At 36.4% G+C, this 15,237-nt stretch overlaps 1 protein-coding gene across 3 annotated transcripts in view; it reads left to right on the forward strand.

Annotated features, from left to right (window-relative positions):
- The window catches only part of CNTNAP4 (contactin associated protein family member 4), a 250,798-nt gene that overhangs the window by 210,621 nt on the left and 24,940 nt on the right, over window positions 1–15,237 (forward strand). For 2 of the 3 annotated variants that reach the window (XM_077754042.1, XM_077754044.1), the window contains 2 exons: window positions 2,531–2,701; window positions 3,416–3,634. In XM_077754042.1, coding sequence (XP_077610168.1) covers window positions 2,531–2,701; window positions 3,416–3,634 — 390 coding nt within the window. The remainder of the gene's footprint in view (window positions 1–2,530; window positions 2,702–3,415; window positions 3,635–15,237) is intronic. The other variant, XM_077754043.1, reaches the window with a different exon arrangement.

Genomic DNA, 15,237 nt, shown 5'->3' on the forward strand with positions numbered 1-15,237 from the left:
CCCAGTATCCATTGCATTTTTTTTTTTTTTAATTTGGGAAAGATAAAGGTTAGAATTCCTGAAGGACTATTTCCAAATTTTGAGTACCCTATATTGACTTTAATTGAAAAGATGTGAATTATTAATTACTGAAATTATTTTTAATTATTAGTTAATTACATAGAATAACACCTCATGATTTGTTTTTGTTGGGATGATGAAAGTGGTTCTCTTCTCCTGCCTGCAAGGGATCGCATTCCAATCTGCCACTGGGTGCAGCTTTAGGATTTTTAAACCACTTTAGCCTAGAGCTCTCTCTTCAAAAGACCTTCCGCTTCCTGCTGGGGCCCGCCTGCTGGCTCTGCTCTGCCTCCTGCTCTTTCCCCTCCCTTTTCCGAGGCTGCCCGCGTTCTCGTGGGTGCTTCTTAGCACTGTTTGTAAAGAGCGGAGATATCATATGCCATAAACATGATTTGATCATGGAAATATTGGCCTTTGCTTTGTTTATCATTGTTTTGAATTAGCGGCAATTTCTTAATCCAGTAAGATGGTGTCTATTTTTTTACCTAGTGTAAATCTGTACAGTAAGGTTTGCTAACTAGGCTAAGTAGGCATGGTGATGTATGTGAGAATGTTTAAGCTACCTAAGGTAATAAATTGTTTTCATTACTATAAAAGCATTCGTTGTAAAGATAGCAGCAATTCAGAAATTGCTTTTTTGTTTCAACCACATCCCTGAAACCTTCTGCAGGATGCTTTATTGGGTTAGTTGTGATAGAGAAATGAAACAACTGAAATATTATGGCTTATAATAATATTATCAAATTTAGACCTGTAAGGAATTCTGAGTGTTCTTTTTAATCTGACCAAATGAAGATTCCGTAATATTCCATAATTTAAAGTTACAGCGTTAATTTTCATATATATTACATTTCAACAGAAAAGGCATTTAATTCCTTTTAAAAATAGGTCAGGTTGGAGCTTTTAAGAACACAAATGTGTTGTTATCCCCGATTTGATATTTTGCATTTCCTTGCATTTTTTCCTAGAGATCAAAATGCCTAAGTGTGGAAATAGCTGTACAATGGAAATAAGAACTAGGCTTGGCCAACTCAGATAATATACAGTTTCATTTGGCTGTACGGAAAAAAAAAAAAAAAAAGCCCTCAAAGTGTATTCTCAGCTGAATAAATGCAGCTCTAAAATTGTTCACAGATGAGCTGAGAATTGACTTTTGAATCAAGTCCATAAGAAAAACAGAAAACGTAAAATGGATACAGCCACCGCTTGTTTGGTCCAGAATTTATAGAAAATAAATTAAAATCTAAGGAACAGGGAGAAGCTGAGGCAAGTCTGTGATTTTTAACTCTAGGTATCTATTCCCTGCTAACATAATGAACCATTGTTTTGAAATTACTGTTTTCTAACTTCAGTGGATCAATACGTCTTCCAGGAAGGTAATTTAGATAGAATTTTAACCAATGTTGTGAGTGTGTATGGAGGCAGTTGCTTAAAACTCAAGATAGATATTTATATTCGATGTGTCGAGAACTTGCTGGTGGCAGCAGCAATACATAGTTTATTTCTCGGATAGTGCTTCTCATCAGCCACACATAGCATAGCCACTTGGATTTCACTCTTGCCACTTCATGTCACTGCATTTATATTTTATTTTCCATACTGTCTGCTGTATAAGTCCCACAATAGTTTCTCAAAAGGAAGTTGTAGGTATAACCAAAAAAAATGAATGGGAAAATGAAGATGTAAAGTTGCATGTGGACAGAAATTATAATTCAGTTTATCGTCCACATATTTTTTTTCAGATCCCTTAATTTATACCCCAACCTTTACACACTTTCTCTGAATATTAAACATTTTTAAACTTTTCGAGAGCCCTTTCCGACTGTTGATCACTTCACTATTACAAGCAAAGTAAAAGATAACTTTGAATGAAAAGAGCATTTTTGTGAGAAGATCAGCAGAGTAAGTCTGTCTTGATCTTCTAATTAGTTGAGAATATTTTGAATGCCAATCTCAGTTTAAGAAAATCACAAGGCTCATTAATGAAAACAGTTAGTTGAAGGTGTAACTCTGTGAAGTGTGTGTTTAAAAGTGTCAGAACAACAACCAAAAAAACCACTTTGAGCTTCTTTAGAGTTTTGTTATTCAAAGGAATGAGGTGTTTCCATTTCAAAAAAAAATTAAGTCTAGTAGTCAATACTTGGAAGATTCTTATCACATCACTTTGGCAGAGGGTGGTGTTTGGGTGACGCTATTTTTCTTACATAAAATACAACATTCAGGCCATTTCTGCAGTGATCCTTCCTCTCCTGGGTTGGTAAGAATCCAGGATCACAATCCTTGTAAAAATCTCTAACCTTAGGGCCATGTCCTTCCTGTACACTATATAGTTCATAGAAAACAGAAAAACAGGTATGTGTACATTAGCCATATTTTTAGTAGCAGAAATGCTAAAAATTGAAAATGTAATTATGCCATTCATTTCATGAATTTTTCTTTTTGATTTTTTCCTTTTTTTTTTTTTAAACAGGATCATTTTGGAATTCAGCTTCCTTCAATACTGAGGCTTCATACCTTCATTTTCCTACTTTCCATGGAGAACTTAGTGCAGATGTGTCTTTCTTTTTTAAGACAACAGCTTCATCTGGGGTATTTTTAGAGAACCTGGGGATTACCGATTTTATAAGGATAGAGCTACGCTGTGAGTTTCCTTTTCCTTAGAGGCCTATTGAATTCTATTTAGTAGTAAATCCTTTAACTAATTGCTAAAGTACTGTGTTTCTACTTTATCAGCTGAATCTTTTCATTGTGTCCTTTAGAAAAAGAAATCTGATATTAAGTTAGCCTTTTTGCAAGAAAATAATTTAATACTTAACACGATAATTTGGGAATATAATTGGTATTCTCTAGAACCAATTTAATAAGGGTTTTAAAATTCAAATAATTAAAAATTTTTTAGAAACTAAATTCTCCGTCAGTTACAGAAATTAATTAGATGCGCCAGCCATAGAGTTTTGCTCGACTCTTAGACCGCCATTAGTCTCTTAATTTCAAATGTATTTTACATACGCTTAAAATTATATAAACTTTGAATCATTGTAAAACTTATTTTGACATAAAAGGCCAGAGCCTATTAAGTTTTCTTATTCTGGCCCAATAGCTTTGCTCTTTTATCAGTATGAAAAATTAACTCTGAGGGTGAATTTTTTAAGATCTGAGTTGTTTTCCAAATGTGTTTTACTGTCTTCTTCCATGTATGTCTTTTACTGACGTCAGCAGTTCCTTCCATAAGATTTGAGCCACTATCTTTATATTTCCTGATGGCTGTGCGATGGTGCTCTTCCTAACTGTATTGAGGACTCCGCTTTCCACCACATGGACTAACTCGAACAATCTTCATATCTAATATTTCCAGCGCCGGCAGTAGTGACCTTTTCATTCGATGTGGGAAATGGACCTTTTGAAATCTCAGTTCAGTCACCCACTCATTTCAATGACAACCAGTGGCACCACGTCAAGGTTGAAAGGAACATGAAAGAGGCAACTATTCAAGTGGATCAGCTCTTGCCGAAGACGCAGCCTGCCCCCGCCGATGGGCATGTCCTTTTACAGCTCAACAGTCAGCTCTTCGTGGGTAAGCTCTGTCGTTAGGTGCCTTGTCATTTAACCGTATGATGTAAGGGCAGAGGTGAGCCAAAATGAAATACTACCAACTACAAAAATAGTGGTAACGGCAGCAGCAAACCACTGTTTACTGAGGGCCGAGGTTCCAGGCTGTGCCAGGTGTTTTAGGTCTTCTTGGTACCCAAACCTGTGAAATGAGTTAACCCCATTTTACAGATGAGGTGACTGAGGTACCGGGGACTGAAATGCCTCGCCTTCAGAAATCTACCTACTAAGTGAGATTTAAATTTGTATTTGATTAATGCTTAATCTGGATTCTTAATACTGCAGGTTATGTAATCTGTTTGTTTTGTTTGTTTTTACATTAGTGCTTTTAGTGTTGTGTTGGAGGTGTTTATCTCTGTTCCCAGAGGATTTAAGGAACTCTCCCTGTAATTCCAGCTGATGCCAACCAGGGACCCTCGTCAAAAACCAGGCCAGTAGAAGAAAAAAAGAAAGGCAGGAACAAAGTGTATAAGCCATCAGTTCTTCTGCTGGTGTCTCTCATTTTGCTTATTTTTCAGATACCTTCTGATCACCTACCTCATACTTATATCCAAATGTTCCTTTACTGCCTAAATGCATTCGCTTGGTATCTATAGACTTGATAGCGGAATCCTTCTGGAAGTGTTTATTTTTAATCTTGCTAATTACTTTACAGAACCCATCGACCATGAAGTGCAAGGAATTATTTCTTACTTGATTACTTTTCATATATTTTAATGCAAACAAGGGCACACCAATGCTATAAAGCAGGATATATTATAAATGATCAGAAACTTTTTGTTCAAGCATTTTTAACAGTTTTGTTGTAGAATAAAATTCAACACACCCATTTCATCTTTTATTGCTTAAAAATCTTATTTTATTACTCTCACTGCAAAAGAAAGCCTATTTGTGACTTATTTGATGAAGACATATTAGAGATTTCTAATGAATTTGTATTCTCCCTATTTCTATCACTTATTCTTTCACTCAATAAATATTTAAAGAAGAGATTCTGTGAATAGGGCACCGTGATAGACAATCAAATCATGATCTTGTGGCCACTAAACTGACTTACTTAAAAGTATGGAAATGATGAGGAATACTTGAAATTCATAACTTTTAGTAACATGCTAGAAACTCGGGAAATTGACACAGATATTTCTTGAATTACAAAAACCGAGAGATCCTTGCAACCAAAGGTGGGGCAATTTTAAATCTGTCAGTATCTAGAAAATAGCCTTACTATTCTTGGAAATTGAGAAGGCTGAAACAGGCCTCGAATTTTTCAGGGAGACCTGCTGCAGTTCGACTGAACGTGACCTTTTATCCTTTGTGCGAATTTTAACTTCATAGAAATGAAGTCACTATATATTGTGTCTGATAGGAATCCAGACCTTAATTTGATTTCAGGTAGTTGTAACAGTTGGAAGTACTATTATTATATCAGAAGACGGTGTTGGAACAGGCTTGAGTCTTTTGCCATCAATCATGTGTTATAATTTTAATAAATATACCTAAGAGATTTCATCTTTACGGAGGCAATTGCTTAGGCTTTTGACATCCCCATATGTGTTCACATCCAAGGACTGCCTTATGTGAAAGTTTTATAAACTAAAATCCTTACTATGTTTAAGTCGAGTCATTGAAAATTAAAAAGAAAAGGCAGAAAGAAAAAAAATGCTACATCTACTGTTAATAAAAATCTGTTTATACAATTCCCTTCATTTCACTCACAGGCAACTAAGAAAATTGACATGGTTAATGTGATGATATTGAGAAGACTCATGTTTTATTTTATTTTATTTTACTTTCTTCCAAGATTTTATTTAAATTCAACTTAGCTAACATATAGTGTAATATTGGTTTCAGGAGTAGAGTTCAGTCATTCATCACTTACATACAACACCCAGCGTTCATTACAACAAGTGCCCTTCTTAATGCTCATCACCAAGTTAGCCCGTCTCCCACCCACCTCCCTCCATCAGCCCGTTTGTTCTCTATGATTAGGTCTCTTAACTCCCTCATTGTTTTATCTTAATTTTCCTTCCCTTCGCCTATGTCATCTGTTTTGTTTCTTAATTCCACATATGAGTGAAATCATATGGTATTTGCCTTTTCTCTGACTGATTTATTTCACTTAGCATAATACACTCTAGCTCATCCACGTTTTTGCAAATGGCAAGATTTCATCCTTTTTGGTGGCTAAGTATGAGTCCATTGTATATACACACCACGTCTTCTTTATCCATTCACTAGTCAGTGGACATTTGGGCTCTTTCCATAATTTGGCTATTGCTGATAGTGCTGCTATAAACATTGGTGTGCATGTGCCCCTTTGAATCAGTATTTTTCTATCCTTTTGATAAATACCTAGTAGTGCAATTGCTGGGTTGGAGGGTAGTTCTATTTTTAACTTTTTGAGAAACCTCCACACTGTTTTCCAGAGTGGCTAAATCAATCCCACCAACAGTGTAAGAGCATTGCCATTTTTCCACATCCTCACCAACATCGGTTGTTTCCTGAGTTGTTAATTTCAGCCGTTCTGACAGGTGTGAGGTAGTATTTCATTGTGGTTTTGATTTGTATTTCCCTGATGATGAGTAATGTTGAGCATTTTTTCATTTATCTGTTAACTATCTGGATGTCTTCTTTGGAGAAATATTTGTTCATGTCTTCTTCCCATTTTTTCACTGGATTATTTATTTTTTGGGTGTTGAGTTTGATAAGTTCTTTATTTGGATACTAGCCCTTTACCCAATATGTCATTTGCAAATACCTTCTCCCATTGCCTAGATTGTCTTTTATTTTTGTTGATTGTTTCCTTCACTGTGCAGAAGTCTTTTTTATCTTGATGAGGTCCCACTAGTTTGTTTTGTTTTCTTTGCTTCCATTGATGTGACTAGTAAGAAGTTGCTCCTGCCAAAGTCAAAGAGGTTAAGGTTACTGCCTGTGTTCTCCTCTAGGATTTTGATGGTTTCCTATCCTGCATTTAGGTCTTTCATCCATTTTGAATTTATTTTTGTGTATGGTATAAGAAAGTGGTCCAGTTTCATTCTTATGTATGCTGCCTTCCAGTTTTCCCAACACTATTTGTTGAAGAGATTGTCTTTTTTCTATTGGATATACTTTCCTGCTTTGTCAAAGACTAGTTGAGCATATAGTTATGGGTTCAATTCTGGGTTCTCCATTCTATTTCATTGATCTATGTGTCTGTTTTTGTGACAGTATCTTACTGTTTTGATGATTACAGCTTTGTAATACAGCTTGAAGTCCGGAATTGTGATGCCTCCCACTTTGCTTTTCTTTCTGCATATGACTTTGGCTATTTGCAGCCTTTTCTGGTTCCATACAAATTTTAGGATTTTTGTTCTAGGTCTGTGAAAAATGGTGGTGTTATTTTGATAGGGATTGCATCAAATGTATAGATTGCTTTGTGTGGTGTAGACATTTTAACACTATTTGCTCTTTCAATCAAGGGCATGGAATGTTTCTCCATTTCTTTGTTTCTTCTTCAGTTTCTTTCATAAATGTTCTGTGGTTTTCAGAGTACAGATCTTTTGCCTCTTTGCTTGGGTTTCTTCACAGGTATGTTCTTTGGTGCATTTGTAAATGGGATAGATTCCTTGGTTTCTCTTTCTGCCACTTCACTATTGGTGTATAGAAATGCAACCAATTTCTGTACATTGATTTTATACCCTGCAGCTTTGCTGAATTCATGTGTCAGCTCTAGCAGATTTTTGGTGGAGTCTTTCAGGTTTTCCATGTAGAGTGAAATCTGTGAAAAGTGAAAGTTTGACTTCTTCCTTGCCAATATGGATGCCTTTTATTTCTTTTTGTTATCTGATTGCTGAGGCTAGGACTTAAAGCACTATGTTGTATAAAAGTGGTGAGCGTGGACATCCTTGTTGTGTTCATGACCTTAGGGGGAATGCTCTCAGTTTCTCCCCATTAAGTATGATCTCATCTGTGGGTCTTTCATATATGGCCTTTATGATGTTGAGGTTTCCTTCTATCCCTAATCCTTTGGGGGGTTTTTATCAAGAAAAGGTGCTATATTTTGTTGAATGCCTTTTCTGCATCTGTTGAGAAGATCATATGGTTCTTATCCTTTCTTTTTTCTTAAAATTTTTAATGTTTTATTTATTTCTGAGAGAGAGAGAGAGACAGCGTGAGCAGGGGAGGGTCAGAGAGAGACACACACACAGAATCAGATGCAGGCTCCAGGCTCTGCGCTTTCAGCACAGAGCCCAACACGGTGCTCGAACCCATGAACCATGAGATCATGACTTGAGCCAAAGTCGGACGCTTAAGCGACTGAGCCACCCAGGCGCCCATCTTATCCTTTCTTTTATTAATGTGGTACATCATATTGATTGATTTGAATATGGAACCACCTCTGCAGGCCAGGAATAACTCCTGCTTGATCATGGTGAATAATTCTCTTTAATATACTATTGGATTTGGTTTGCTAGTATCTTGTTGAGAATTTTTGCATCCACGTTCATCAGGGATGTTGGTCTGTAGTTCTCCTTTTTAGTGGGATCTCTGTCTGGTTTTGGAATCAAGGTAATGCTGACCTCATAGAATGAGTCTGGAAGTTTTCCTTCCATTTATATTTTTAGAACAGTTTCAGAAGAATAGGTTTTAACTCTTTTTAAATGTTTGGTAGAATTCCCCAGGGAAACCATCCAGCCCAGGACTTGGGATAGTTGGAAGATTTTTGAATACTGATTCTATTTATTTGCTGGTTATGGCTCTGTTCAAATTTTCTGTTCTTCCTGTTTCAGATTTGGTTGTTCATATGTTTCTAGGAATTTATCCATTTCTTCGAGAATGCCCAATTTGTTGGCATATAGTTGCTCATAATATTCTTTTATATTTCTGTGGTATTAGTTGTGATCTCTCCACTTTCATTCATTATTGTATTTATTTGGGTCCTTTCTGTTCTTTTTGATAAGTCTGGCTAGGGTTTTATCAATTTTATTAATTCTTTCAAAGAACCATCTCCTAGTTTTATTGATTTTTTAAAAAATTTGTATATCCTTTATTTCTGCTTTAATCTTTATTATTTCCCTTCCCCTGCTGGCTTTGGGCTTTATTTGTTGTTCTTTTTACAGCTCCTTTAGGTGTAAGGTTGGGTTGTTTATTTGAGACTTTTTCTGCTTCCTGATTAAGGCCTGTATTGCTATATACTTCCCTCTTAAAACCACCTTTGCTGTATCCCAAAGGTTTTGGACTGTTGTGTTTTCATTTTCATTTGCTTCCATGTATTTTTAAAATTTCTTCTTTAATTTCCTGGTTAACCAAATTCATTAACAGGATGTTCTTTATCCTCCATGTATTTGTAGTCTTTCCAAATTTTTTCTTGTGGGTGACCTCAAGTTTCATAGCATTGTGGTCTAAAAATATGCATAGTATGGTCTCACTCTTTTTGTACTGGCCTGATTTGTGACCCAGTATGTGATCTCTTCTGGAAAATGTTCCATGTGCATTCTAAATGTGTATTTTGCTGCTCTAGGATGAAATGCTCTGAATATATCTGTTAAGTCCATCTGGTCTGGTGTGTCATTCAAAGCCATTGTTTCCCAGTTGATCTTCTGCTTAGATGATCTGTCCATTGCTGTAAGTGCAGTGTTAACGTCTCCTACTACTATTCTATTATTACAGTGGATTTCCTTAAGCTTGTTATTTATTGATTTCTATATTTGGCTTCTCCCAAGTTGGGTGCACAAATGGTTACCATTGTTAGATCATCTTGTTGGATAGACCTTTTTATTTTGTTATGATATAGTGCTATTCTTCATCTCTTTTTACAGTCTTTGGTTTAAAATCTAGTTTATCTGATATTGGCTACAGTATGGCAACTCCAGCTTACTTTTTGATGTCCATTAGCATGATAAATGGTTCTCTACCCCCTCACTTTCAAATTGGAGGTGTCTTTGGGTCTAAGATGAGTCTTTTTAAACCAGCATATTGATAGGTCTTTTTTTTTTTTTTTTTTTTTTATCTATTCTGATACCCTCTGTCTCTTGATTGTGGAGCATTTAAGGACCCATGTTTTAAAAAAGGCTTAGGGAGAGGCAGGTCACTGGCTGTAAAGGGAACATCAGGGTCTTCTTTTATATCTACTTCTACCACATGAGTGGACCACTCTCTTAGGAACAGGCCCCAACCAAGTTAATAAAAAGTGACACAAGACAAAATATTAACTTATCGATTTATAACATTACTAATAAACAAATCAGAATAGTTTAATAATTTAAAAGGTTACAGTTAATTAGTGCAAAGTGGGTGAAAAACTAGTAAAAAGACAGTAAAAATTAGAGCTAATTTAATGTAGCACTTATTAAGACCAAAAAGTAGCTCTCTGCATTCCTGATAGTGTATTTCAGTGGAAGAGACAAGAGACAGCCAATAAAAGAGTAAATAGTAAGATAATATAGTTATTATTTATAACATATAATGTTATTAATATACATATATTATACACACATGCATGTATGCACACATATCTGTATGTGTGTATATATGTATATACAGACACAATTTCAGATAATGATAAGTTCTATAAAAAGTCAAGCAACGATTTGGGTTGAGGGACTTCTGCTTTAAGCAGGGTGGTCAAGAGAGTGCCCTCTCAGGACCTTACATTTGAACAGAGGCCAGCGGAAGCAGAAGAGGGAACCTGTGAACATCTGAAGGGAAGGAATTCACGGCAGATGAACCACGCTAAAAGTGAAGGGAAGGAGCTTATGGTGCCAGGAAACTAGGTGGAAGCCATTGTGGCAGAAGGAGAGAGTTGGTCTGAGGGAAAGCCTGGTGTAAATCATGGTCAATATATATATATTGGGTCTCGAGACTGTGGTGAGGAATTTGGATTTTATTCTGAGGCTCAGAGGAGCGGCATGATCTAATGTACCTTTTCACATCTTCCTTGCCACTGCAAAGAATGTGGATGGAGGGAACGGGGTAAAAGCAGGCTATGGCAGCGGTCCCTGTGGGAGATCACGTTTACGTGGGCTGAAGTGGACATGGTGAAATGTAGCGTTGGGCCATACTTTAAGTGCAGATACACACAACTTGTGATGGATTTGTTGTTACTGTTAGTGTGTTACTACTTAGCCCTGCTAACACTTCTCTGTTGGTCTCTGGGATTCTCACATCATTTCTCAGTTTTTAATTTCAAGTGAAGTTGGCTTCTCTTGTTTTCTTCCTTTATCCTAACTTGTAGGATGATTCAAGATGTTCTCTGACCCTTCAGTCTAGATTATATACTATAAACCCTATAAACCATACTCTTGCAAGCCTGCAAAAGACTGGTGGTCCTTCTTCACACCCCAGAGAAAATATCTCCCCTTCCTCCTTTTCTTCAGTGAGATCCCAGCCACCCCATAATCACACTTTCCCAGGAAATCGGGCTTCTTTGTTGATATGTTCTGTGCCAGAACATGTCAGATGTAGAAGGCATCTTTTCTTGGACACTGTTTCCCCATGTAAGCATACCTTCCAATATTGTGGAGTTAAGTCTGTGTGCAGAGCCATGTCTCTGTGGGCGACTGGGAGTCTCTAATTCAACAGAACTGATCTTCTGGTTCAGATTTTAAAGGCTAGTTTCATTCTCTTTATTTACAAGTTCAAGAGTTTAATCTGTAGTTCACCCATCCATCTTAAAATTAATTATGGCTAATCAGTATTTTTAAGCATGCATAATGACTATCATTTGTTTGGGCATATCAGTATATATTAATGAGATAAATGTAACTGTAAAGAGTAAGTCTATACTTCAGTATAACTTTTTTCTCCTAAAAAATGTTTAAATCCAGACACCAGTGATGATGATGATGATGATGATTTAAGTTATATAGAAACACAATCTTTTTAAGACATTTTTTAATGTTTTATTTATTTTTGAGAGAGTGCAAGTGGGGGAGGGGCAGAGAGAGAGGGAGACAAAGGATTCAAAGCGGGCTCTGCAATGACATCAGTGAGCCTGATGTGGAGCTCAGACTAATGAACCGTGAGATCAAGACCTGAGCCAAAATCAGATGGTCAACCGACTGAGCCCCTCAGGTGCCCTGAAATCCAATCTTTTAAACATAGGACAAAACTCTAAGACTAAGCTAATGTTAGTCAATCTAAGATAGATTATGTTAGGATCCCAGCATTTAGTCGCTTTTACCAGAAATGTACCTTCTTGTTTGTAAACAAATTTGGCAGAAAACATGAACACTATTGTGGAGTATTTCAAATACCGAATAAAGTCATTTTTATAATACTACAAATATGAAACATTATAAATTTTGATAATGTAGAAATATATTTGTTTGAGAGAGATCTTTAACACTTTTACCTACAAGTAAAATGTTGTGGCTATCTGGATATATGTTAATTTTGATTTCAGTTATGTTGTCCATCTCACTGCCCGATCTATGTTGATGATATTCGTGGACATTAGGGTGTTTTTTTTTTTTTTGAGATCAGAGATTTGGGTGCTGTCTTAGAAATGACTGGTAGGACGGGATAACGTGGAAAACATCTAAGGTGTTTTATCCATTACTGGCTTTAAACCTTCCTGATGATCTAGCGGGTAGAATTCAGCACTCTTTCCATTGCTGGTCTCACTCTCTTTAAAGAGCAGTCACAAAGTATGTCTGCATCTCAGAGTGTAACTCTCAGTCAAGACTAATGCTTCACCTTCTGAACAAAATCAGGAAGAGTAAGTAGAAAGCATGATACAAATGTGATTCAGCTGGGCAACAATGATGTATAACATTGAAATGGAAGTATGGAAATGATCATTTCAGAGATGGAACTACTATTAGTCGACATCAAAGAATTATAAAACAGAAGGTTTTTAAGAATACCTATAATTCCAAACATTAAAACAATTATCTTCATTTAAACTATAGGATGCCATGCAAAGTGAAGGAGTAGTAAAATAATGAAAACAAAGCCCTGTATGAGAAAGTGGAAACAGTTAACATGAATGCAATGTGATTAGGAACAGTGAACGCTGGTGCAGTGACAATCTCCTCCTCTTCCCCAAATATCCCAACTATCACATGGCTTTTCATAATAAAAATGGCAGTTCACCTTTTAGTTGGAGCCTTCTAGTTCTTTCTTCATTCTTGTTCTTATTTATGGCACTGAGTCTTTACCAACCTTTTCACATTCTTTCACTTTGTCCTTTGTGAATGTATGTGATTTATGACGTAGCTGAGTTAAAAAGTCCTATTCAGACGTTCTTTTTATTACCTTAAAAAATAAGTTTAGTGACATGATGTTAATTGGTATATTAAACATATGCCCTTGACCTTGTTACACTGAAGACTCAATGTCAAGAGTCATTGCTGTTATCATTCGCCCGCAAACATTCTTCAACCACGAAAAGGATGAAGAGAAAAGAATCGATCATTTTTTTTAAGCTGAAATGTGACAGTGGTCATTTTCTATTTTGGTTTGTAAACTCAGCATTTTTCTTAGAAGCTTCTTAAATTAGCCTTGAATTGATTTTCATTCAACTAGCTCTGCAATTTTTGTTTGCAGTCTAAATTCTTTTACTGACAGGTTTTTTAAATGGGGCAAACTCCATCCTAATACCTTGTGACTAGGACCTGAAGGAGAAGTAAGAATTCCTGACATAGGTGCATAAGTCATTTGCATTGCATTTGAATTGTATCAAATCCACAAATATTTATTGGGCTTCTAGAGCAAACAATTTCTCAATGCCAGACACAAGGGTTAATGTTGAACTCTGAGCCTATTGAAGGTCTGAAGGTTGGATATCACCTTTAGTTGCACGTCAGTATCACTCAGGGATCTTTTGGGAAACTGACATTACCGATACACAGATTTATTTACTGTGGATGGGCATTTGTGCACTTGCAAAGCTGGATATCACAAATACATCCTTGCACTGGTCTTTTGATGAACATATGCTTGTATTTCTGTTGGGTCCGTACCTGACAGTGGAGTTACTGGGTCATAAGATGTGCATATGTTAAGTATTAAAAGACACTGCCAAATAGCTATTGACCATTTGGATATCCTCCTTTGTGACGTGGCTGTTCAAATCTGTTGCCCATTTTCTTTTTTTTTTTTTAATTTTTTTTTAATGTTTTATTTGTTTCNTATTTTGGATTTATTTCAGGTAACTTTGTTACAGATTTCTTCTCTCTGTGGATTGTATTTTCATACACTTTTTTTGAGTTTAAAAACATTTTAGTGTTTATTTAATTTTGAGAGAGAGAGAGCATGAGCAGGACAGGGACAGAGAGGGAGACATAGAATCTGAAAGCAGGCTCCAGAATCTGAGCTATAAGCACAGAGTCTGACACAGGGCTTGAACCCATGAACTGTGAGACCATGACCTGAACCGAAGTCGGATGCTTAGCCTACTGAGCCACCCAGGTACCCCTGTATTTTCATATACTTAATATGTCTTTTGATGAACAGAAGTTATTAATTATAATATATTCTAGATTCTTTCTTTTTACTTTCAGCTTACTTTTGTTAGGCTAAAGTAGTTATGGGAAGAGAATGGCAAATAGGTGTATGTTTGAATAATGTTCCTTTCAATCTGGTTTTCTTTTGTAGTTAATATGTCCCCACATCACCAAAGTGCAATGCAATGAAAGTCCCATTTCTCTTTAATGCAATCATATCATTTACTTCAATTGTGTTCTCTCTTCCTTGATATGTCTTTTTCACAATCAACTTAAGAAGTTCTCAGTGTTCTTTTTTTTGTTTACCTAGTGAACAGATCTTGGTGACTATTGACCGAAATCAGAATTCAGATGGGATCCCTTAAGAGCAGAGATGATGACTAATACCACCAATAGTTAATTTCTTTAAAATATGCCTTAGTTCAAACCAGAGAGGTGTAGCTTTGGCATATAAGAAATCTAAATAGACACACATTTTTCTGCTGTCACTACCATAAGAACATGTCCTTAACCATTGACTTTGGTTCAGGGAACAGCTCCTGCATTTTCTGTACTTTGACAGCGTTGCTTACACAAGCTTCCTATTTCAACCATAACAGTTCTTTGAACATAAGAAAGAATGGTCCTCCTCCTCCCAGTTTTCCTAGGGTTTTGCTCAATGAGGAACATTCCATGGCAAAGTTACCGCTGGGGTCCAGTGTCCTGGGTCTGTACTTTAATGTACCATTTCTATGATGCTAAGTCTTCCCCCAGGATGGTTGAATAGACCAGGTCTAAAGATCCAGTACATAATCAACAGAAGACCATGTTTTTCCTTCAATCCCTTCACTTGGACCTGGACCCAGCATGCATGTGCAACCACCTTCCCGTTCCAAACTGATCAGTGGTTAGAGCCTTAGCGGCCTTTCTCCGTCACAATGCCATGGTCAGGGAGAGCCCCTGTACTCTGCCAGACAAGTTTCTGTAACTTTAAATTTTGAAGAGAATCTTGATTTCTTTTTTTTCCCCCTAAGGCCCCTGGGCACATATGCCGTTGTTCCCAATTAATCCTCAATAATATTCAAGCACAGCACATAAATAATTTGCCATTAAAAAATTAGAGGTCTTCCTGCTCCCAAAAAAAAAAAAAAAAAGTTGGCAT

This window comes from Crocuta crocuta, unplaced genomic scaffold (genome assembly GCF_008692635.1).
Source record: "Crocuta crocuta isolate KB4526 unplaced genomic scaffold, BGI_CrCroc_1.0 scaffold61, whole genome shotgun sequence".
Taxonomy (NCBI): domain Eukaryota; kingdom Metazoa; phylum Chordata; class Mammalia; order Carnivora; family Hyaenidae; genus Crocuta; species Crocuta crocuta.